The sequence below is a fragment of the Dendrobates tinctorius genome, unplaced genomic scaffold (assembly GCF_039654945.1).
Source record: "Dendrobates tinctorius isolate UK_male_01 unplaced genomic scaffold, ASM3965494v1 ptg000504l, whole genome shotgun sequence".
NCBI lineage: Eukaryota > Metazoa > Chordata > Amphibia > Anura > Dendrobatidae > Dendrobates > Dendrobates tinctorius.
This window is the reverse complement of record NW_027362163.1, coordinates 856911-883480: the sequence shown is the minus strand read 5'-3', so window position 1 is coordinate 883480 and position 26570 is coordinate 856911. Positions and strand designations below refer to the sequence as shown.

The 26570-nt window shown below is 43.4% G+C and overlaps 1 protein-coding gene across 1 annotated transcript in view; it reads right to left on the bottom strand.

The window, feature by feature from the left end:
- Nucleotides 1-1108: 1108 nt before the first annotated feature.
- LOC141078112 (uncharacterized) overlaps nucleotides 1109-26570 on the bottom strand; it is a 53805-nt gene continuing 28343 nt past the window's right edge. The window contains 2 exon segments of the mRNA XM_073564952.1: nucleotides 1109-2785; nucleotides 2788-3350. Of these exon segments, the coding sequence (XP_073421053.1) occupies nucleotides 1496-2785; nucleotides 2788-3350 (1853 nt within the window). The 3' untranslated portion in view covers nucleotides 1109-1495.

Below are 26570 nucleotides of genomic sequence, written 5' to 3'. Positions count from 1 at the left end.
GGGCAGTAATGCCCAGATGGCGGCCCTGCATGTATCATGTTAACCGAAACAGTCAGAAAACTAGCCCCATATTGGCAGATCCCAGACCTCAAACTATATACTGTAAGTTTATAAGCCCCTCCAGTGTCAGGAATAGATAGTATGTGAAAATACCGTATATACCGCTCAGGGAACACTTATCTTTCAGAGATAATTTCCATATTCATACTAAATAATGGCACAGATCTCCCAGACATTATGACTGCACATATCCCTAGTCTTTATAACGATATTGCACTCATTCCCTGACAGACCGCAGCATGGCCATTAGTTAGAAGCTGCTAATGATCTTTGGAGCAGGTGAGTTTTCCCTGAGTGGTACATATTGGGCTGTCTGAAGACTGAGTTTAGTCAAGGACAATTTGTCTGCACTACTAATTAACAGCTGTTACAATCCCACCAAGGACAACATCTGCAAGGAGTTTGTATGTTCTCTCCGTGTTGCGTGGGTTTCCTCTGGGTACTCCAGTTTCCTCCCACATTCCAAAGACATACTGATAGAAAATGTAGATTGTGAGCCCCATCGGGGACAGCGATGATAATGTGCGCAAGCTGTAAAGCGCTGCGGAATATGTTAGCGCTATATAAAAATAAAGATTATTAAGATTATTATACCAAATTAGGGCAGTCCCTATAGGAGAAAAATCACAAGAATTATACTGTATTTTCACATACTATCTACAGTATTCCTGACACTGGAGGGGCTTATAAACTTACGAAGTAAATAATTTGAGGTCTGGGATCTGCCAAAATGTGGCTAGTTTTCTGACTGTTTCGGATAACATGATTTCAGCTTTTTCTGTCTAGTCTCATTTGAATATAGGTCAATATTAAATACTCTCCTGATGAATTGCCTTTGGTGAGGACGATGAAGCACGTAGAAATGCGAGCCTTGGACAGTGAGTGTGTATACGTCATCTCACCCACTGAACTTTGGGTACATATTTTTTCTATTAGTCACCTTCTGACTAACCTTCAGGGGGTGAATTATGGGTATAGTTTTACATTTGGAATTAATAAAGTTTACTTTTATCCTTTTTTCAGCAAAAATGAGGAATGACAAGAGACAACCCATTTAAGAAGATTCTATTTTGGTTAAAAGTATTCAAACATTATGGACATAAAAAAGGCTTCTCCCCTATGTGACGTCTCTGATGTTTATTAACAGTTGATTTCCAAGTAAAATATTTCCCACATTAAGAAAATGAAAATGGCTTCTCCTCTGTGTGAGGTCTCCGATGTCTAACAAAAATTGCTTTCCGGTTAAAACATTTCCCACATTCTAAACAGGAAAAAAGGCTTCTCCCCATGTGTGCTCTTTGATGGCGATCAAGATCTATTTTCCATTTAAAACATTTTCCACGTTCTGAACATGAATATGGCTTCTCTGCTGTGTGAATTCTCTCATGTGTAACAAGACTTGAATTCTGAGTAGAACATTTCGACATTCTAAACATCAAAAAGGCTTCTCTCCTGTGTGAGTTCTTTGGTGCTTAACAAGATTTCCTTTCTGGTTAAAACATTTCCCACAATCTGAACATGAAAAAGGCTTCTCCCCTGTGTGAGTTCTCTGGTGAGTAAGAAGCAGTGATTTATGTGCAAAACATTTCCCACATTCTGAACATCAAAAATGCTTCTCTCCTGTGTGAGTTCTCTGGTGTTTTACAAAATGTGATTTCTGCTTAAAACATTTCCCGCATTCTGAACAGGAAAAAGGCTTCTCCCCTGTGTGAGTTCTCTGGTGAGTAACAAGCAGTGATTTACATGCAAAACATTTCCCACATTCTGAACAGGAAAAAGTCTTCTCCCCTGTGTGAGTTCTCTGGTGATGAACCAAATGTGATTTCTGGTTAAAACATTTCCCACATTCTGAACAGGAAAACGGCTTCTCCCCTGTGTGAGTTCTCTGGTGATTAACAGATTGTGATTTCGAGCTGAAACATTTCCCACATTCTGAACAGGAAAAAGTCTTCTCCCCCGTGTGAGTTCTCTGGTGTTTAACAAAATTTGATTTCTGGTTAAAACATTTCCCACATTCTGAACAGGAAAAAGGCTTCTCCCCTGTGTGAGTTCTCTGGTGAATAACAAGCAGTGATTTACATGCAAAACATTTCCCACATTCTGAACAGGAAAAAGTCTTCTCCCCTGTGTGAGTTCTATGGTGTTTTACAAAATGTGATTTCTGGTTAAAACATTTCCCACATTCTGAACAGGAAAAAGGCTTCTCCCCTGTGTGAGTTCTCTGGTGAATAACAAGCAGTGAATTACGTGCAAAACATTTCCCACATTCTGAACATGAAAAATGCTTCTCCCCTGAGTGAGTTCTCTGGTGATTAACCAAAATTGATTTCTGGTTAAAACATTTCCCACATTCTGAACAGGAAAAAGGCTTCTCCCCTGTATGAGTTCTATTGTGGTTAACAAAAAGTGATTTCTGGTTAAAACATTTCCCACATTCTGAACAGGAAAAAGGCTTCTCCCCTGTGTGAGTTCTCTGGTGAGTAACAAGCATTGATTTATGTGCAAAACATTTCCCACATTCTGAACAGGAAAAAGGCTTCTCCCCTGTGTGAGTTCTCTGGTGTTTAACAAAATGTGATTTGTGGTTAAAACATTTCCCACATTCTGAACAGGAAAAAGGCTTCTCCCCCATGTGAGTTCTATGGTGAGTAACACAATTTGATTTATCTGCAAAACATTTCCCACATTCTGAACAGGAAAAAGTCTTCTCCCCTGTGTGAGTTCTCTGGTGTTTAACAAAAGTTGATTTCTGGTTAAAACATTTCCCACATTCTGAACAGGAAAAGGGCTTCTCCCCTGTGTGAGTTCTCTGGTGAGTAACAAGCATTGATTTAAGTGCAAAACATTTCCCACATTCTGAACAGGAAAAAGGCTTCTCCCCATGTGAGTTCTATGGTGAATAACCAAATTTGATTTCTGGTTAAAACATTTCCCACAATCTGAACAGAAAAAAGGCTTTTCTCCTGTGTGAATTCTATGGTGAGTAACCAAATCTGATTTCTGGTTAAAACATTTCCCACATTCTGAACATGAAAATGACTTCTTTGCTTTAGGAGCAGTTTGTTTTTTAATGCCTCTTTTGTGACTTTGATTTTCCTTAGTAGTCAGTAATGAATCAGAAGATGGGACCTGTTTCATAGGATCAGATGACGGATCTTTGCTGTGAATGGATGATGATATATCTGGAGTAATGGCATTCACTTCAGTTGTATCTTGTAGGATCTCAAGATCATCAGATTTAAAAATTGAAGATGTCAGCTGTCCCTCTGATCTCCTGGTACAGTCATCTGCTAAGATAAAAAACAATTTTTTTAATAAAATATCATTGAGTTTTATATTTTTGAACATTTCTACTTAAAGAAGTTGTCCACCACTATAACTTTTGTTTTCATAAATCTTGCTATTATGTGCCACTAAAAACATCCACTGTGTTTATTTTAGCAATATTACCTTTTATCACACTCTAGCAGCACAGTTTCTGTGCTGGCTCCAGCTCTCATCGGGTTAATCGACAACTTCCTTTCTCCCGACTTACTGTGCTCTAATACTACAAGTTCCATGATGCATTGCACTGGCCTGTAAGCCAGCACCTAGCACACCCACTCCAAAACACACCCAAACCCCTCCCTCCTCTCGCTTCAATCTGAAGCATCTTATTGTAAGGGTCTGTGCACACGTTGCGGATTCTAATGCGGATCCGCAGTGGATTTTGCCCTGCGGAAGCGCAGCAGATTCTCCTGCGTTGTACAGTGCCATTATAGTCAATGTAAAACAAAAACCGCTGTGCACATGGTGCAGAAAATCAGCAGCATAAACGCTGAGGGTTCATTTCTGCAACATGTCGGATTCTGCAGCGTTTTACACCTGCTCCATTATAAGAATCCGCAGGTGTCAAAAAGCAGGTAAAAGTCACACAAAATCTGCAGAAAATCCGCAGGTAAGACGCCAGTCATTGTACCTGCGGATATAGCAAAATCCACACGGAAAAATCCACAGCACAATCCGCCACGTGTTCACATAAAACACATTGCAAGCATCATGAGCGCACACACGCAGGAGCGTGCACAGACACAGACGTTCTTAATAATAAGTCCCCATGTACACACCGTTATAGTGCTGAGAGCTATAAGGCTGTGTGCACACCGGGCGGATTCCAGGGCGGATTATTCCACACAGAATCCACAGCTCTTGGCAGAAAATGCAGTTGCTTTATTGATGCTCTTTTCATGTGTTTTTCACATGCGGATTTGTCTGCGTTTTTGTAACCTAAATAAAGATATGTTATTTAACAAAAAAATGATTTGTGTTGTCATTTCTGTCCAACCTCCTCTTTTACACTTGTCCAACCCACACTACATTACACACCGATAGATAAATAGATATGGGATAGATAGATTGATATGGGATAGATAGATATGGGATAGATAGAGAGATGGATAGATAGATAGATAGATCCATATATCTATCTATAGATCGATCCATATATCTATCTATAGATATATCCTAAGATATATCCATGGATATTTCCATAGATATTTTATTTCCATAGATATATCTATAGATATTTCCATATATATATCCATAGCTATATCCATATTTATTAATGAACAATATTTCATTTAAAAAAATAAGAAATAAAAAAAAATGGCATGGGCTCCCGCGCAATTTTCTTTGCCATAGGGGGAAAGCCGACGACCGGGGGCCAATATTTGTAGCCTGGGAAGGGGATAATACCCATGGCCTTTTCCCAGGCTATGAATATCAGCCCACAGCTGTCTTCATAGCCTTTACTGGCTATTAAAATAGGGGACGCCCAAAAAAATGACGTGGGGTCCCCCTAAATTTTATAGCCAGAAAGGCTACGCAGACAGCTTCGGGCTGATATTCATAGCATAGGAAGGGTCCATGGATATTGGACCCCCCTGGCTACAAATACCAGCCCACAGTCGCCCCAAAAATGGCGCATCTATAAGATGCGCCAATTCTGGCACTTAGCCCCTCTCTTCCCACCCCCGTGTAGCAGTGGGATATGGGGTAATAAGGGATTAATGTCACCTTGCTATTGGAAAATGACATTAAGCCCGGTTAATAATGGACAGGCGTCAATAAGACGCCTATCCATTATTAATCTTATAGTAATAAAATGTTAAAAAACACACACACACATAAGAATAAAGTATTTTAATGAACTAAAACACAACATGGAATTCATATTTTTTTGCACGCCCAGATCCAAGCGATGCCCTTGGTCTCCTGTAATAAAAAGTAATAAAATAAACAAACAAACCGTATACTCCCTGTCCAACACAGTCCAATTAATAATAAGTGTCCCACGACGATCTCCCCTATAGAACAGTGACATCAGGGGACTGGGCCTCCCAGTGATGAACTGACAGGAGACAATGGCTCCTGCAGTGCATCACTGAGGTTACATGAGTTCAGGCTCTCACTTTGCAGCAATAATAATAATAATAATAATAAATTTTATTTTTATAGCGCCGACATATTCCGCAGCACTTTACATTTCAGAGGGGATTTGTACAGACAATAGACATTACAGCATAACAATAATCACATACAGTAGATTATAACAAATACCAAGAGGAGTGAGGGCCCTGCTCGCAAGCTTACAGTCTATGAGGAAAGAGGTAGACACGAAAGGTGGGTGGTAACAGTTGCCCTGATTGTATGGACCAGCCATAATGTTAAGTGTGTAACAGTACAGACACAGAGGGCTAATGGATGCATAAAGCATGTGGGAACATGATGCTGGGAACCTGGTTATGGTAAAATTTTTGGCTCTGCCACACAGGGATAGGTTAGGTTAATGTGTTGAGGCGATAGGCCAGTCTGAATAAATGCGTTTTCAGGACACGCTTAAAATTGTGGGGATTGGGGACTAATCGTATTGATTAGTGCTGCATGAGAATTAGGGTTAGGGCTAGGGTTACGGGACCTCTTTCCCGGTGGTGGAGGGATACACAGCGGAGGATTACCTCTGCCTGTTATTTCATTGCTGGGGCCCCTGGAGAGCGGTCGCATCAGCTGATGCGACTGCTCTATATGGGAGTCTTGGGACCCTCGTTATTATCTGGACTACAGCGGAAAGGTGAGTATAGGTTGCTTTATTATTTTATTTTTATTACAGGAGATCGATGCCCGCAGACCCCCGCATGGCCTGTCCACCCCCTGCACAGCCAGCAGACAGCCCGCAGATCCCCGCACGGCCCGTCCACTCACCGCATAGCCAGCAGACAGCCTGCACACACAGCAGCCTGCAGACCCCCCGTACGGCCTGTCCACCCCCTGCACAGTCCCATCACTCTTGATGGGTGAGGAGACAGATGCTGCAGAGTGATGGGGCTGTGACATGTAGTGCAGCACTGCCCACACACTGCTGTGACTCTTGATGAATGACAGCAGTGTGTTGATGCGGGGTCATGCCCGCTGATGATGTCACATCAATTTCCAGAGTCAGGAAATTGACATGACATCAGCAGTTGTTAGCGGCAGCTGCAGCCTGGGGGTCACGTGACCTGGAATCAGCTGCCCGCATAACGCCGCTCACAGGCAGAATTGGCACCACAAGGTAATTACAAAAATCATTAGGGGCCCCAGGGGGATACAATGGGGGGGTTACTAAAAAGTAGTGGACAACCCCTTTAACCCCTTCACTACCAAGGGTGGTTTGCACGTTAACTACCGGGCCAATTTTTACAATTCTGACCACTGTACCTTTATGAGGTCATAACTCTGGAACGCTTTCATGGATCCTGGTGATTATGACATTGTTTTCTCGTGACATATTGTACTTCATGTTCGTGGTAAAATTGCATTCAAATAGCTTGCGTTTATTTGTGAAAAAAACGGAAATTTGGCGAAAATTTTGAAAATTTCGCAATTTTCCAACTTTGAATTTTTATGCCCTTAAATCACAGCGATACGGCACACAAAAAACTTAATACATAACATTTCCCACATGTTTACTTTACATCAGCACAATTTTGCAACCAAAATTTTTTTTTGCTAGGAAGTTATAAGGGTTAAAATTTGACCAGCGATTTCTCATTTTTGCAACACCATTTTATTTTTAGGGACCACTTCGCATTTGAAGCCACTTTGAGGGGTCTATATGATAGAAAATACCCAAAAGTGACACCATTCTAAAAACTGCACCCCTCAAGGTGCTTAAAACCACATTCAAGAAGTTTATTAACCCTTTAGGTGCGTCACAGGAATTTTTTGAATATTAAAAAAAAAATGAACATTTAACTTTTTTTCACAAAAAAAATACTTCAGGTTCAATTTTCTTTATTTTACCAAGGGTAACAGGAGAAATTGGACTGCAAAAGTTATTGTGCAATTTGTCCTGACTACGCTGATACCTGATATGTGGGGGGGAACCACTGTTTCGGCGCATGGCAGAGCTCAGAATGGAAGGAGCGCTGTTTGACTTTTTCAATGCAAAATTGGCTGGAATTCAGATCGGACGCCATGTCACGTTTGGCGAGCCCCTGATGTACCTAAACAGTGGAAACCCCCCCAAGTGACCCCATTTTGGAAACTAGACCCCCCAAGGAACTTATCTAGATATGTGGTGAGAACTTTGAACCCACAAGGGCTTCACAGAAGTTTATAACGTACAGCGGTACAATTAAAAAATCATATTATTTCCACAAAAATGATCTTTTCACCCACAATTTTTATTTTTCCAAGGGTAACAGGACCCTAAAAGTTTTTGTGCAATTTGTCCTGAGTACGCTGATACCCCATATGTGGGTGTAAATGACTATTTGGGCGCATAGCAGAGCTCGGAAGGGAAGCAGCGCCATTTGACGTTTTTGGCTAGAATTGAGATCGGACACCATGTCGCGATTGGAAAACCCCTGATGTACCAAAACAGTGGAAACCCCCCACAAATGACACCATTTTGGAATCTAGACCCCCCAAGGAACTTATCTAGATGTGTGGTGAGAACTTTGAACCCCCAAGGGCTTCACAGAAGTTTATAACGTACAGCAGTACAATTAAAAAATCATATTTTTTCCACAAAAATGATCTTTTCACCCACAATTCTTATTTTTCCAAAAGTAACAGGACCCTAAAAGATATTGTGCAATTTATCCTGAGTACGCTGATACCCCACATGTGGGTGTAAACCACTATTTGGGCGTATGGCAGAGCTCGGAAGGGAAGCAGCGCCATTTGACGTTTTTGGCTGGAATTGAGATCGGACACCATGTCGCATTAGGAAAGCCCCTGATGTACCAAAACAATAGAAACCCCCCACAAATGACACCATTTTGGAAACTAGACCCCCCAAGGAACTTATCTAGATGTGTGGTGAGCACTTTGAACCCCCCAGTGCTTCACTGAAGTTTATAACGTCCGGGCGTGAAAATAAAAAAATCGTATTTTTTCCACAAACATGATCTTTTAGTCCCCATTTTTTTATTTTCCCAAGGGTAACAGGAGAAATTGGACCCCAAAAGTTGTTGTCCAATTTGTCCTGAGTACGCTGATACCTCATATGTGGGAGAAAACTACTGTATGGGCACACGTCGGGGCTCGGAAGGGAAGTAGTGACGTTTTGGAATGCAGACTTTGATGGAATGGTCTGCGGGTGTCATGTTGCGTTTGGAGAGCCCCTGATGTACCTAAACAGTGGAAACCCCCCACAAGTGACCCCATTTTGGAAACTAGATCCCCTAATGAACTTATCTAGATGTGTGGTGAGCACTTTGAACCCCCCCAGTGCTTCACAGAAGTTTATAACGACCGGGCGTGAAAATAAAAAAATCGTATTTTTTCCACAAACATGATTTTTAGTCCCCATTTTTTTATTTTCCCAAGGGTAACAGGAGAAATTGGACCCCAAAAGTTGTTGTCCAATTTGTCCTGAGTACGCTGATATCTCATATGTGGGAGAAAACTACTGTATGGGCACACGTCGGGGCTCGGAAGGGAAGTAGTGACGTTTTGGAATGCAGACTTTGATGGAATGGTCTGCGGGTGTCATGTTGCGTTTGGAGAGCCCCTGATGTACCTAAACAGTGGAAACCCCCCACAAGTGACCCCATTTTGGAAACTAGACCCCCTAATGAACTTATCTAGATGTGTGGTGAGCACTTTGAACCCCCCAGTGCTTCACAGAAGTTTATAACGACCGGGCGTGAAAATAAAAATATCGTATTTTTTCAACAAACATCATCTTTTAGTCCCCATTTTTTTTATTTTCCCAAGGGTAACAGGAGAAATTGGACCCCAAAAGTTGTTGTCCAATTTGTCCTGAGTACGCTGATATCTCATATGTGGGAGAAAACTACTGTATGGGCACACGTCGGGGCTCGGAAGGGAAGTAGTGACGTTTTGGAATGCAGACTTTGATGGATTGGTATGCGGGTGTCATGTGCGTTTGGAGAGCCCCTGATGTACCTAAACTATTGAAACTCCCCACAAGTGACCCCATTTTGGAAACTAGACCCCCCACGGAGCTTATCTAGATGTGTGGAGAGCACTTTGAACCCCCAAGTGCTTCACAGAAGTTTATAACGCCTGGGCGTGAAAATAAAAAAAACATTTTTTTCCGCAAAATTATATTTTTGCCCCCAGTTTTTTATTTTCCTAAGGGTAACAGGAGAAATTGGACCCCAAAAGTTGTTTTGTAATTTGTCCTGAGTAGGCTGATACCCTACATGTGGGGGTAAAACACTGTTTGGGCACATGGCAGAGCTTGGAAGGGAAGGAGCATAATTTGACTTTTTCAACGCAGAATTGGCTGGAATTGAGATCAGACGCCATGTTGCCTTTGGAGAGCACCTGATGTGCCCAAACAGTGGAAACCCCCAATTATAACTCCAACCCTAACCTCAACACACCCCTAACCCTAATCTGAGCCCTAGCCCTAACCCTAACCCTAGCCCTAACCCTAGCCCTAACCCTAACCCTAACCCTAGCCCTAACCCTAGCCCTAACCCTAGCCCTAACCCTAACCCTAACCCTAGCCCTAACCCTAGCCCTAACCCTAACCCTACCCTAACCCTAACCCTAGCGGGAAAATGGAAATAAATACATTTTCTTTTAGTTTTATTATTTTTCTCTAACTAAGGGGGTGATAACGGGGGGTTTGATTTACGATTTATGGCGGTTTTTATGTTTGGCGGCTGTCGCACGCTAAAAGACGCTTTTTATTGTAAAAATAGTTTTTGCATCACCACATATTGTGAGCTATAATTTTTCCATATTTTGACCCACCGAGTCATGTGAGGTCTTATTTTTTGCGGGACGAGTTGACGTTTTTATTGGTACCATTTTCGGGCACGTGACATTTTTTGATCGCTTTTTATTCCGATTTTTGGGATGCAGAATGAACAAAAACCAGCTTTTCATGAATTTCTTTTGGGGGGTGCGTTTACACCGTTCCGCGTGCGGTAAAATTGATAACGCATTTTTATTCTTCGGGTCAGTACGGTTACAGCGATACCTCATTTAGGTCTTTTTTTATGTTTTGTCGGTTTTTTGCAATGAAAACAATTTTATATAAAAAATAATTATTTTTGCATCGCTTTATTCTGCGAGCTATAACTTTTTTATTTTTTTGCGGATGATGCTGTATGGTGGCTCGTTTTTTGCTGGACAAGATGACGTTTTCAGTGGTACCATGGATATTTATATGCGTCTTTTTGATCGCGCGTTATTGCACTTTTTGTTCGATGGTATGATAATAAATCATTATTTTTTGCTTCGTTTTTTATTTTTATTTTTTAAGGGGTTCGCTAAAGGGGTTAACTAATGGGACAGTTTTATAGGGCAGGTCATTACGGACGCGGCGATACCAAATATGTGTACTTTTATTGTTTTGTTTTTTTTTTATTTTCAAAAAATGGATTTATTGGGGAATATTTTTTTTTTTTTTAACTAATTTATTTAGCGATTTTTTTTAAATTATTTTTAACACTTTTTTTTTTTTTTTTTTTACTTTATTACCTTGTCCCAGGTGGGACATCACTGTCCTGTGACAGATCGCTGATCTGTCACATCACAGATCACTGTGACAGATCAGCGATCTGTCACAGGCACTGCTGCAGACTTCCTCATGCCTGCGCTTTGCAGGCACTGAGGAAGCCAGCTTCCTCAGGCCCCCGAAGGCCCCCGTCGCCATCTTGGATTCGGGGGCCTGGAGGAAGGGAGTCCCCCGCAGCAGCGCTGCACATTGCGCTGCCGTGGGGGGCTCAGGGAAGCACGGAGGGAGCCCCCTCCCTGCCGATGCTTCCCTTTAACCCCCGGTACACCGCGATCGCGTTTGATCGCGGTGTGCAAGGGGTTAACGTGTCGGGGGCGGTCCGTGACCGCCCCTGACACATTGTGCCGGGTGTCAGCTGTGATAATTAGCTGACACTCGGCCGCGATTAGCGGCGCTCACCACGTGGGCGCCGCTGATCGCGATGACGTAATATTCTGTCCATGGTAATTAGGTCCATGGTCACATGGACGGAATATTACGTCAATTGTAGGTAAGGGGTTAAATTGTCCATAAAAATGGCAAGCTATGTAAAAACCTTCAATTATTTACCAAGACAATGACAGTTCACAGTCTAATAGAAAATCTTGTTGGATGAACCAGTAGTGTGCGGTGTTCAACTGTTTGTTCATTCTGCCTCCCAAATATCAAATAAAAAGAAAAACAGATAAGGCAGGTTAGTTAGGGTTAGTGTTGGGGCTAAAGTTAGGGTTAGGGTTTCTTCTAAAGTTAGGGGTAGGGTAAAGAATTAGGCTTTTCTCAATTGTTTCCCCAATAATTTGGTCACGTCAGTCACGTCGTAGTTTTGTATTTACGAAAAAAAATGAAAACAAATAAAATGGCCCTTCAGTTTTATAGTGGAGGAGGCTTATCCACTTTTATGTTCTGACAGCGTAGAAAGTATTGAAGAAAGCATACAGGATAGTATTACATACATAAGTATACATTAGAGTACAAATTATAATACTTTCCCCATTTTTTAATAAATGCAAATACACCAAACACATCCCTCCCCCTTCCCATAACAAGAACCCCCCCAATCACGCATCTACAATCCTTAGCCATGCATTACAATGTTGTACGCTGTTTTATAACCCTAATAACTTATTTTTGACGAGTTCTGCGGAAGCCAATCCAGGAAAGTCCAACCAGCCCCCCCAGATATTCTCTTGCCTCTTTTCATGTAGACACTTCGCGCCATAAGGATTACAAAATTAACTCTATTTACAAATTCCTTCCTAGCAGGAGGATTTTCATCTAACCAGTGCAATGTGATAGTCTTCCTTGTAACATAAAGCAGTCTGGCTATTGCTGGCCTACCCCATTCATCCAACGCCACCTCCTCTACATGTCCTAAAATACACGTCAATGGATCTCGAGTAATATTTGCTTCCGTCACTCTTTCCACTAAATTTAGGACCCCAAACCAAAATGCCTGTAATCATGGACAAGACCATAGCATATGAAGGATATCAGCTTCATCCATCGTACATCTCGGACATTCAGAGTCTGCCCTTAGTCCAGCCTTTTTCATCCACACAGGTGTCCTGTATACCCCATGTATAGTGTATAACTGCGGCCCCCTCCCAGAGGCACTCATAGATATTCTAGGGACATATTGTAAAACCGACTCCCACTGCTCATCCGATGTGTCTCCCGAATCCCTTGTCCATTTGGATCTAGCCATCAATGGGTGGCTATACAAAAATGTACCCAGCAATCCCCTGTAAATTATCGAAATAAGACCCCTAGTGCCCCTCTGGGGCCAAGCGTATTCAACATACTGTCATTCTGTATCACTATCGGTGACCTTCACTGTCTAGAGAATGCGTGTCGCAGCTGCAGATACTGGTAAAACACAGTATGCTCCAAAGGGAACTCTTCCCTAAGTGTTTCAAATGTTTTAAATGTCTCACCATCTAGCAACTGCGACACATACCATATACCTATTCTTCTCCACTGTCCAAAATTCCATAGACTTAGCAGTTCAGTCAGCCAGGGGTCAAACCAAATGGCTGTATCTCGTGTATTCCCATATACCCCTCCATAGCTTTATTTTTTTCCACAGTTTGAGATTTTGGCATTTTAACGACAACAGTCAATGCCTGCCCAGAAATGCCCCTGAACATGACAGACTATTCAAAATCAGACCCATCATTGAAGACTTGACAGAAAAGTTCTTAAAGCTCTAAACCCCAACAGAAAACATTTCCATTGATGAGTCCCTTGTAAAATTCAAAGGAAGACTGCACCTCAAGCAATTTATTCCTTCTAAGAGGGCAAGGTTCGGAATAAAGCTCTATAAAATGTGCGAGAGTTCAACCGGATCCACATCAGCTTTTCACATTTATGAGGGGAAAGACAGCCAACTAAACCCACCAGGAGGCCCTACTTATCTGGGGACATCGGGAAAAATGGTTTGGGAGCTGATAACTCAATTTTTACAAAAATGCTACAATCTGTATGTTGACAACTACTACACCAGCATACCCCTATTTAAAAGTCTGGTTGTACATAACATAGGGGCTTGTGGGACCATTCGCAAAAACTGTCAAGGGTTTCCACAATCAATGGTCAGCAAAGAGTCCTGAAAGGGGCAGTCAGATATTTTTATCCTGAGCTCGATCCACACAGATGCCACAAGGGCCACTGCAGACCAACAGGGATCCACTACTCCAAAACCTGTGTCTGTCACTGACTACAACAAATATATGGGGGGTGGACCTTGCAGATCAGGTTCTACAGCCATACCAGGTATCAAGAGAATCATATATCTGGTATAAAAAGTTAGTCATGTATTTGTTTCAGGTGGCCACATATAATTCTTTTGTGTTATACAAAAAAGCCGGAAATACAGATACTTTCCTTGATTATCAGGAAAATCATAGAATCATAGAAGCGTAGAGTTGGAAGGGACCTCCTGGGCCATCTGGTCCAAAGCCCTGCTCAAAGCAGGATTCGCTAAATCATCCCAGTCAGATGTCTGTCCAGCCTCTGTTTGAAGAGTTCCATTCAAGGAGAACTCACCACTTCTCGTGGCAGCTTGTTCCACTCATTGATCACTGTCAAAAAGTTTTTTCTAATATCTAATCTGTGTCTCCTCCCATTCAGTTTCATCCCATTGCTTCTAGTCTTTCCTTGTGCAAATGAGAATAAAGTTGATCCTTCTACAAAGTGACAGCCCTTGAGATATTTGTAGACAGCTATTAAGTCTCCTCTCAGTCTTCTCTTTTGCAAACTAAACATTCCCAAATCCTGCAACCTTTCCTCATAAGACAGGGTTTGCAGACCGGTCACCATTCTGGTCGCTCTTTTCTGAACTTGCTCCAGTTTGTTGATGTCTTTTTTAAAATTTGGTGCCCAAAACTGGATACAATATTCCAGATGAGGTCTGACCAGAGGAGTAGAGGGAAATAATGACTTCACGTGATATAGACTGTATGCTTCTGTTAATACATCCTAGAATTGCATTTGCCTTTTTTGCTGCTGCATCACACTGTTGACTCATATTCAGTCTGTGATCTATTAGTATACCCAAGTCTTTTTCACATGTGCTGTTGCTTAGCCCTATTCCTCCCATTTTGTATATGCTTTTTTCATTTTTATTGCCTAGATGTAGTACTTTGCATTTTTCCCTGTTAAAAACCATTCTGTTAGTTGCTGCCCACTTCTCCAGTTTATTTATATCTTTTTGAATCCTCTCTCTCTCTTCTCTAGTATTAGCTATCCCTCCTAGCTTTGTGTCATCAGCAAATTTAATCAGTTTACCCTCAATTCCTTCATCTAAATTGTTGATAAACATGTTGAACAATACAGGGCCCAGGACAGAGCCCTGTGGTACCCCACTTGAGACATTCTTCCAACTGGATGTGCAGCCATTTTCGACCACTCTTTGGGTCCGATCACTAAGCCAGTTATGAATCCACCTAACAGTTGCCTTGTCCATTCCATACTTAGTCATTTTTTCAATAAGGATTGTATGAGATACTTTGTCAAATGCTTTGCTGAAGTCAAGATATACTATATCTACAGCATTTCCTTGATCCACCCAATCAGTGATTCCATCATAGAAGGAAATTAAGTTAGTCTGACATGACTTATTAGTTACAAACCCATGCCTACTCTGTTTAATCACTTCATTCTTATCCAGGTACTGACATACATGTTGTTTAATAATTTGTTCAAAGATCTTTCCTGGTATAGAAGTCAGACTCACCGGCCTATAGTTGCCTGGGTCCACCTTCTTCCCCTTTTTGAAGATAGGAACAACATTTGCTCTTCTCCAGTCTTCTGGGACTTCTCCTGTTCTCCAAGAATTTTCAAAGATTATGGAGAGGGGTTCAAAAATTTCTTCTGCTATCTCCTTCAGTACACTGGGGTGTAATTCATCTGGACCTGGAGACTTGAATTCATTTAGGTTAGCTAAGTGTTTCCTCACTATCTTTCGGTTTATAGATATCCTGAATTCTTCTATTCCCTTAATAGGACAGTGAAGAACAGTTGATGTTACATTTCCTGTCTGAGAGAAAACAGATGCAAAATAGGAATTTAAAAGTTCAGCCTTCTCAACATCCTGTCTTACCATTTTATCATTTTCATCCTGTAAAAATCCTATAGCATCTTTGACCTTTTCTTTTACTTTTGACATATCCCCAAAATCCTTTATTATTGCTTTTGACATCTCTTGCAAGCCTCAATTCATTGTCAGCTTCAGATAATCTGATTTGTGCCCTGCAGGTTCTGCAGACAGCATTATATTCTTCTTTAGATATGCCTCCCTCTTTCCATTTTATAAACATTTTTTTCTTCCTTTTTAGCATGTGCTTAAGTTCTGTGTTCATCCATCCTGGTTTCCTTAAATGCTTCCTATTCTTCCCTCTTTTCGGAATTGTCAACAATTGTGCTTTGAGAATTTCATTTTTCAAGATTTCCCATCCTTCCTGGACATTTTTGTCTTTAAGGATATCCAGCCATTGGATCCCAACAATTCTCTTTCTGAATCCCTTAAAAAGGTCATGTAAAAAAGGTTACCTTAAAAAGGTCATGTAAATCTTGTTTTTGAAAATGTTGTCTGCGCCAATCCTTTAGAATCTGAAGATGTCAGAAGACTCACTGAGCGACCTTTTATGGCACTCATTCCAGTAACTGAAACAAGAAAGAACCCCCAGAGAAGATGTTGTGTATGTTCCTAGAGAGGAATGAGGCATGATCCCCGCTATTATTACCCACAATGCCCATCATTGCCAAACTTATGCCTCCATGACTGCTTTACAATCTTCAACACAGAACCACGTTTTTGAACCATTTTGACATTCAAGCATTTGGTTTATTTAGTGACAGACACATTTGAGTAGAGCTGACCTAACAATTTCCGGGGGTAGGTGGGGGGAGGTCTCCAGAGACACAAGCTGGGCACAATATATTGGGCACTACAATGACATTTTTGCTCTAAACCTTCCACTACGTGTTTGTGGAAATCATCCATGTAGTGAAAATGGTCACTATATCCATAGATGAAATCCCAGAGGGGTGTAATTTCCAAAATGGGCACAAGAAATATAATTCACCGCACAATTTTCTTGGATACTATGCAAAATTAGTGAATTTTATTCAAAAACATCCAGTCCACAGAAAAAAAGTGCCAGAACAGAAAAATTTGTATATACTGCCTAGATACCCATACCCAACGTTTCAATCCTCCCTGATCTTAGTCATGGGGTACTACAAAAATAGTTGCTCTGGGATTTGGAAATGACTCCCCTCTGTGAATTCATCTATGGGTGTAGTGACCATTTACCTATCTACCTATTTTCCAATGTAAAATCTGGGGTTAAAAATACATTTTAGTGGTAAAAATGTCATTTTTTTTTCACTGCCCAATGGTATATTTTTCTATGGAACAGCTGTGGGGTCAGTATGCTCACTGCACCACTAGAAGAATTCACTCAGGGAAGAATTTGGTAAAATGCAGTCACTTTTGGGGGCTTATGCTGTTCTGGCACCTCAGGGGCTCTGACAATGTGACATGTCACCCACAAACAATTCCAGCAGAATCTGCTCTCCAATACGGCGCTCTTTCCCTTCGGAGCTCTGCCATGCGCCCAAACAGTGGTTTACCCCCACATATGGGGTGTCAGCATACTCACGACAAATTACACAACAGATTTTTGGGTCCAATTTCTCCTGTTACCCCTTGGAAAGAAATGGAGAGCGGAAAGATTTTTTTTTTTGTTGTTGAAAAAATATGATTTTTTTATTTTCACAGCTCTACGTAATTATCTTCTACAAAGCACTTGGGGTTCAAAGTGCCCACCACACATTTCCTTGGGGAGTCTTGTTTCCAAATTGGTGTCAGTTGTTGGAGGTTTCCACAGTTTAGGCACATCAGGGGCTCTCCAAATGCGACATGGCAACCGCTCATTATTCCCACATATTTTACATTCAAAAAGTCAAATGTCACGCTTTCTCTTCCGAGCCCTGCCGTGTGCCCAAACAGTAGATTTCCCCCACATATGGGGTATTGGCATTCTCAGGAGAAATTGCAAAGCAAAATGTATAGTCCATTTACTCCTGTTACCCTTGCAAAAGTGAAAAAATTAGGTGTAAAGAAAAATTTTTGTTATAGAAAAATAAATGTTTATTTTTTCCTTCCAAATTGCATTCATTCCCGTGAAGCACTTGAAGGGTTAATAACCTTCTTGAATACAGTTTTGAGCACCTTGAGGGGTGCTGTTTTTAGAATGGTGTCACTTTTGGGTACTTTCTGTCATATTGACCCCCCAAACTCACTTCCAATGTGAAGTGGTCCCTAAAAATGGTTTTGTAAATTTTGTTGTAAAAATGAGACATCGCTTGTCAAATTTTAACCCTCATAACTTCCTAACGAAAAAAAAATTGTTTCCAAAACTGTGCTGATTTTTGTGCGATATGACTCTCTGATTTAAGGATATGAAAAATAATGTGAAAATTGCAAAATTTTCAAAATGTTTGTCAAATTTTCTTTTTTAACAAATAAACGCAAATCATATCAAATAAATGTTACCACTATCATAAAGTACAATATGTCAAAAGAAAACTCTCAGAATCACCAGGATTCGTTGAAGCATTTTAGAGTTATGACCTCATAAAGTGACACTGGTCAGAGTCGAAAAAATTGGTCACAAAGGTAGCTCTGCCGTGAAAGGGTTAATAATTTGTTGCACAACCTTTTGATGCAATCACTACAATCAAAAGATTCCTGTCAATGAGACTTATGTCGTGTGCTGATTACATATTTATCTGTATTGGCTTATGACTAGAGTTGAGCGACTTTTGGTTTTTTAGGGTCGCGTTTCGTTTCGTGAAACCCGACTTTTCCAAAAGTCGGGTCGAGCAAGATCGTCCGATTATAGGGAAAAGTCGGGGTCGTCCCGAAACACGAAACCCAATGTAAGTCAATGGGGAATAAAAGTCGGCAGTGAGAGGAGGACAGGAAACACACCTACAGTGCCCATTTGAATGCCAAAAGCATCAATTCTTCTTACTTAAGCTTGTCAACCTTAATTAACTTCATAATACAAGTTACGCACTGAAAAATGGGGGTTATTTGGCTAAAGTTGTGGGGGGGGAGGGCTGGCTGCAGGTTTTCATGTGCCCTGGGCGAAAGAGCGCCCCTTTAACACATACCACAACTCATCATGCTCCGATACGGCAGATAAATAGCGGTATAGTACAATGAAAAATACCTCACTTTTTACATCTCATGACGAGGCCCATCTATTTCTCCATACAGAATCATTGGTCCCATATAATGTTTGAAACAGTATATGATGAGCTCCACATAATGCTACAGTATATGTAGGTCCCCATGGATGAAGCTCCACTGTCTTATGGGCCCAAATAATGCTCCAAACATAATGGGCCCCATTTCTAATGCTCTAGTGTATAATGGGCCCTGTAAATGCTGCTCCAGTGTCTGATGTCCACCTTTGGAATGTTCCAGTGTATGGTGGGCCCCATCTATCATTCTCCAGAGTATAGTGCTCCCCAAAAATTGCTGTCCCAACATTGAAAACAATCAAATAAGTCTCCTCGATAGGGAATCCCTGTACTTGTCTGGACAGGTGCTGTAGCTTGCTTAACAGCTCGCCAGCCGTTCTCACGCCCAGTATGGATTGCACGTGATTGCACAAAGGTTAGAAAGGGTACCGTATCCCTGGATAACATGTATGGATAGCGTACACATTCAAAATATATGTCTCAGGAGGCAGGCTCAGACGGTGTTAGGCCCAGTATGGATTGCACGTGATTGCACAAAGGTTAGAAAGGGTACCGTATCCCTGGATAACATGTATGGATAGCGTACACATTCAAAATATATGTCTATACAGCATGAGGCAGGCTCAGACGGTGTTAGGCCCAGTATGGATTGCACGTGATTGCACAAAGGTTAGAAAGGGTACCGTATCCCCGGATAACATGTATGGATAGCGTACACATTCAAAATATATGTCTCAGGAGGCAGGCTCAGACGGTGTTAGGCCCAGTATGGATTGCACGTGATTGCACAAAGGTTAGAAAGGGTACCGTATCCCTGGATAACATGTATGGATAGCGTACACATTCAAAATATATGTCTATACAGCATGAGGCAGGCTCAGACGGTGTTAGGCCCAGTATGGATTGCACGTGATTGCACAAAGGTTAGAAAGGGTACCGTATCCCTGGATAACATGTATGGATAGCGTACACATTCAAAATATATGTCTATACAGCATGAGGCAGGCTCAGACGGTGTTAGGCCCAGTATGGATTGCACGTGATTGCACAAAGGTTAGAAAGGGTACCGTATCCCTGGATAACATGTATGGATAGCGTGCACATTCAAAATATATGTCTATACAGCATGAGGCAGGCTCAGACGGTGTTAGGCCCAGTATGGATTGCACGTGATTGCACAAAGGTTAGAAAGGGTACCGTATCCCTGGATAACATGTATGGATAGCGTACACATTCAAAATATATGTCTATACAGCATGAGGCAGGCTCAGACGGTGTTAGGCCCAGTATGGATTGCACGTGATTGCACAAAGGTTAGAAAGGGTACCGTATCCCTGGATAACATGTATGGATAGCGTACACATTCAAAATATATGTCTATACAGCATGAGGCAGGCTCAGACGGTGTTAGGCCCAGTATGGATTGCACGTGATTGCACAAAGGTTAGAAAGGGTACCGTATCCCTGGATAACATGTATGGATAGCGTACACATTCAAAATATATGTCTCAGGAGGCAGGCTCAGACGGTGTTAGGCCCAGTATGGATTTGACGGCCCAGATTACACAGCGGAGGAGCAGGGAGAGGTAAAGATTGCAAATGCTGGGGCCCTGCCCAAGCAAGGGGGGCCCACTCGTGGGCGTCGGTACTGGCACTGGGCCCCTCATAGTACAGCGGTGTGTCTGACGGCGGGTGTGCACCACCACCGTCAGAGACACTTGATTGCACTATGAGGGACCCTGTGCCAGTGCCCGCGCCCAAGAGTCGGCCTACCCACCTGTCCAGGGCAACGGCACTCGCACGGTGTCGTGCGCTAGGTGTTGACCCCGGCCATGGGGGGGGAGGCAGCACAGTTAGGGAGTTTTAGAAAGTGGCATATGTTGATGTTGGACATTCAGCTGATGCAAAAGGCGAAATAAGTGAAGTACCAGGAAGAGGTGGACCAAAGCAAGCCATTTTTCTGTCACCCTATGTGTCATCAGGGGAAGGTGGGACAAAATCCTTGGAAACCCATGCGTGGTTCATTTTAATGAAGGTTAGATCATCCACATTTTGGGTTGACAGACGGGTCCTTTTTTCTGTCAGGATTGATCCAGCTGCACTGAAGACTCTTTCCGATAGCACACTTGCAGCTGGGCAAGCGAGCTCCTGTAAGGCATATTGGGCCAATTCAGGCCAGGTGTCCAGTTTAGCGGCCCAATAGTCAAAGGGGAATGACCTGTGTGGGAGAACATCGATATGGGAGGAAAAGTAGTTTGTAACCATGGTTGACAACTGCTGTCTCCTGTCACTTTCCATCGATGCAGTATTACCAGTTGTGTGAGCGGTATTTGAAAAATCAGTCCACAACATTGTCATGAAACCCGTCTCCAACGCCACTTCTGCTGTGTGCACCACGAACACCTCTGCCAAGCTGCCCCCGGCCCGTACGGCTCGTGTGAGAACCATTACCGCTGCTGTGTGCTGGGAATGCCTCAAGCAACCGATTTACCAGAGTTGCTTGTTTATTAGCCAATATTAGGTCAAGGTTCTCCTGTGGCATGATGTTTTGTAATTTGCCTTTATAGCGTGGATCCAGGATGCTGGCCAACCAGTAGTCGTCATCGTTCATCATTTTGGCAATGCGGGGGTCCGCATTTTGGTCAGCTGTGACCAAAGTGACGAGAGGATAATGGAGATTTTGAATCTCTGCGCACACTTTTGGACACTGGACACTTGTGGATTGTGTGAGGCCCACTGATATCTGAGCGCTATGTGACAGGCTCGATGGCACAGCTGCCTGTGACAAAAGTGACGAGAGGATAATGGAGATTTTGAATCTCTGCGCACACTTTTGGACACTGGACACTTGTGGATTGTGTGAGGCCCACTGATATCTGAGCGCTATGTGACAGGCTCGATGGCACAGCTGCCTGTGACAAAAGTGACGAGAGGATAATGGAGATTTTGAATCTCTGCGCACACTTTTGGACACTGGACACTTGTGGATTGTGTGAGGCCCACTGATATCTGAGCGCTATGTGACAGGCTCGATGGCACAGCTGCCTGTGACAAAAGTGAAGAGAGGATAATGGAGATTTTGAATCTCTGCGCACACTTTTGGACACTGGACACTTGTGGATTGTGTGAGGCCCACTGATATCTGAGCGCTATGTGACAGGCTCGATGGCACAGCTGCCTGTGACAAAAGTGACGAGAGGATAATGGAGATTTTGAATCTCTGCGCACACTTTTGGACACTGGACACTTGTGGATTGTGTGAGGCCCACTGATATCTGAGCGCTATGTGACAGGCTCGATGGCACAGCTGTGACAAAAGTGACTAGAGGATAAGGGAGATTGGATTGCTTTTAAAAAAGCAGTTTGCGGAGCAGTGGGTAAACAGCAATGCCAGCGTGTCAGGAAGCCTTAAAAGGCAGCCCAACAACCAACACCACTGATACACCACTATATAGCCTCCCCTTGCACTGCACACACAGTGACTTGTGTGTTGTGCAGGCCAAATCGCTAGCAGCAGAAGCAGTTTTTTTGTCTTCTTCCCTGCCTAACGCTCTCCCTACAGAATCAGCAGCAACCTCTCCCTATACTAAGATTGGCAGAAGTAAGATATGGCGGTCGGCGTGCACGCCCTTTTATACCCCCTGTGACGCCCACCAAAGCAAGCCAATCACTTGCATGCCCTTCTGAAAGATGGTGGTGACCCGTGCCTAGGTCATCACGTTGCCCACAGTGTCCGTGGATCCTGATTGGCTGAAAAAGAGTGCAAAACAAACTTTTGAAACGCGACTTTGGCGCGTAAGTCGCCGACCTCATCCTAGGGTCGGGTTTCGTTTCATGAAACCCGACTTTGCCAAAAGTCGGCGACTTTTGAATTTTTTCGACCCGTTTCGCTCAACTCTACTTATGACAGGTTGCTGATCCCTCACTGACCTGCCCCCCATTTTCACGTACTGCATATAATAGCATTGATATTATTGTTGATAATGCCTGTATCGATAATGTAAAATATGACGTAAGATATCCCTGATTATCACATTTTCTGGAATATTCAAGACTCTTCTATTCACATACTGAACTCTGCTTTGCCAGTTGTGAGGGCTTGACACCCCCTGTTCTTTTCCTGTCATGCCTGCATCTTCACTCACAGCTTGTAACCAGAGACTACAGCTCACTCGCTCCTTCCTGTTCCCCCTTTCCACTAAGGAATGCTAATTAGACAAGAATGTTCTTTGTCTAAGTCCATGTGCTGCATATATATGTGGGAAATATCAAAGAGGTCATAACTCGGACCCAATCAGTGACAGAAATATGAAATTACATATTTGGCATGTTCTTCGATGGGACTATTTAGCCTGTGTTTTTCCAAATTATAGCTTCAGCAGAATCAGAGAAGTAGATTCATGTGCAGCCAGGGCAGCCCAATGTTTTGTGTTTCATTTTGAATGAACGCCAGCGACAAGCTGAATAAGATGATACTATGTGCATTTCTATACGAGGTACCCTCTGCAAGATATGATTATTATAGTTTTCTTAGCCAGATTGTAACTCTGAAAGCAGGGGGAGGACCGCCACAAGCCAGCCTCTTTACTGATGTCACAAGCCCAGGGGTATAAGTCACTTTAAGTCAGGACAGCTCATTCTAGCCTGGGAAACTGCTGCATCCAGACCCCTCAATGTATGGTGATGTCTGGCTCCTCCCCCAGCATGGTTCTGCCTGAAATGATCTAAGTAACATGTGAGTGCCTCTTTTCTTGTTAATCCTTTTTTTTATTTGTAATTGCTTTGTACATAATTTAATTGTCTCATATTGTAAAATCTTTTTATATCTTCTGTAAACACTGCCTATCTTTTGGGAGTAAAAAATAAAATTACTAGTTCCGTATCTCCTTGCTCTATCACAAACTTATATGTGCCTGAAGTTGATTACGCTACTAATTTGGGTTGTCTTCGTACCCCTTTATTAATTTAAATATTGATAGAGAAATCACAAGCTGGTGACAGTGAAGTGTGCTCTGGGCTAGGTGGGCTAGCTGGCAGTGACGGAAGGGGTTTTATAAGCTGATTGTCTGGCTGCGGCCAGAGCCTTTATAATTCCCTTGCTGCAGTGGGCCTAATAGCCAGTGCCCAACAAGTAGCCCGTCTGGCAACTAATTATCCTAGGTGCAGTTCCCTGACTGACCTGAGGGTAAAGGGGGCACCGGAGAGCTGCAATTTCCAAAGCGGAACTGGAAAGTGGGATATACATAAATCCCAGCAGTTTGTAACTCATTGTTGGCAGCGGTGGCATAACTAAAATAAGCCCCCATGCGGTAAATTGATAGGTCAAGACTATCTTGCTGTTTTTCATCACATTGTAGCAGTGGTGGGATAACTAAGATAAGCCCCCGGCTCATGTAATAGCCGAGTGCTTGCCAAAGGTCATACAACCCCTTTTCCTGACATTTGGTGGCAGAGCGGTAGGATCATAGAGCATTAATGATCTGGATTGAGCAATCATCCCTCTCACTAAAACTTGCATGGTTCTTCCGAGGACCCTGCAGCAACAGTTTGGAGAACGAACTCTGTGTTTACTAGTCCTGAGACAATTGTGTGTATTTGTGATTACCCCCTCTCTTCTCTTTGTTTTTCTATCCTATCTCTTCTTTTATTTTGCAACCATGGATATGTGGAGAGAATCCTATTATAAGCGGCTGAACATGGACGCCCTTGCGGCCCTGTGCACATCAAACCAGCTTGATGCCGCCGACAAAAGCAGAGAAGCTGATCGCGGCGATGGTGCAATGGGAAGAGAGCCAGGACCATTCCCAAGGCCCAGTGGACACAGAAGGCAGCGCCCATACCGATAGTGCAGCCTCAGCAGTCTAGCTGGTGCTGGTCAGCCTTACCTGTAGCCAGTGAGCCATGGACCGCTATCCAGAACTGGCCCTACAACACTGCCCCAGCTGCTGATCCAGCAAGCGCTTGAGAGAGCTGAGCGCCAAGCTGAGAGAGCTGAGTGTCAAGCACAGGCTGAAAGAGCTGAGCGCCAAAGCCCAGAGAGACAACGAACTGGAGGTTCTCCGGCAGGGGGGAATCCTCTCCACGGCCCGGAACCGCGAGCCCAACAGCGCTCAGAGTCCTAAACCCCGGCCAGAGCATTTTCCTGTGATGGAAAAGGACGGGGACTTGGACATTTTTTTGTGGGCCTTTGAGAAAGCCTGTAGACAGTACCAGCTGCATATGGAACAATGGGACCAGGCACTTGGCCCCAGGGCTAAAAGGCAAAGCTCTGGAGGCATTTGCTTTTCTCCCGCCAGAAGAAGATGACCAGTATGGTGCCATCAAGCAGGCCCTGATCGCCAAATACCGGCTAACCCCTGAGGTATCGAAAGAAGTTCCGGAACCTCCAACGTGGCCCACACGACAGTTATATTGATGTGGTGCAAGGACTCAGGACCCACTTTGACCAGTGGATCCACGGACTGTCAGTGAACACCTTTGAGCTGCTGAAAGACCTTATGATCAAAGACCAGTTCTTACATCTTTGTCCAGCTGAGGTCTGACGGTTCATACTGGACCGAGAGCCAACGGATGCGAACAAAGCAGCGCAGATCGCCGACACCTATGAGGTCAACCGGAAACCAGAGACACGGAAGCCAGTCACTGCGCCCTGTCCCATTTGCCAATGCCAGGCCCACATCAGACCCTTGCCAGTGTTTTCTCTGCAAACGGACTGGACATATCAGTGCCACCTGTCCGGAGAGGCAGAAGAACCCCCCCAGTCAAAGCCTCTGGGCCCAACGCCTCTGTTCTTTTGGTGGGTGGTGTGGTTGGAAAGGTCGATGACAACGTGCAGCACATCTGTGTGGGGGCCCGCCTCGATAGAAGCCTCAAGGACACCGGGGCCGAACGAACCCTCATCCAACCCGGACTGGCGACCAGTGAAGAGATGATTGATGGGAAAACCCTAACCATCACCGGGATTGGGGACGTTAGCTGCCCCTTGCCGATGACCCGGGTTTTCATTGATTGCGGTGCTGGGAGCTGGGTGAGGGAAGTGGGGGTGTCCGAAAGCCTGAACACTGATATTTTATTGGGGACTGATTTGGGGAGAATGGTTGCATACTATGTCCCTGACACCCCTCCCCAATCTGATAATAAGGGTAACGCTAACCCTGATGATGGTGGGAAACTGAATGGGTTACCTGACAATGCTTTATGTAGTAATGATGCATTTGATAACCATTCTTTCCCTAGGAATGATGCCGATAGTGATGTAAATGTGCCAACTGAACCTGATAACCATTTTTCTGAGAAGGTTGATGTGTCTACAGGTACAGGAGTGCTCAGTCACGTTGCTCTGAGGAGTGAGACGGCTGAGGAACCCCTAGCAGGAGCAAGTGTCGGTGCTACAGGAAATGGGGAGGTGCATGGGAACCGTGAGGAAGTTGATGCCATGCCAATGACTAGTGCCACCGAGGAAGGTAACTGGCCCATAAGTAGCACTGCCCCTGAAAAGTTGGGGGTGGATGGGGAGGTAGAAATCCCCTTGGAGACAGCCTACGTAGCTGCTGTCACCCGCAGTCAAAGTGCCTGGAATGCAGGTAGCACCCTGCATTCTGGACCCTCCTCCGCTACAGTAGTGACTGAACTAGAGGTGGACCCAGAGCAGGTCCCAGTGAAGAGGGGACCTCACTTCTGTCTGCCTCCAGCCAGGAGTTCCAGGCTGCTCAGCGGTCAGATGCGAGCCTGG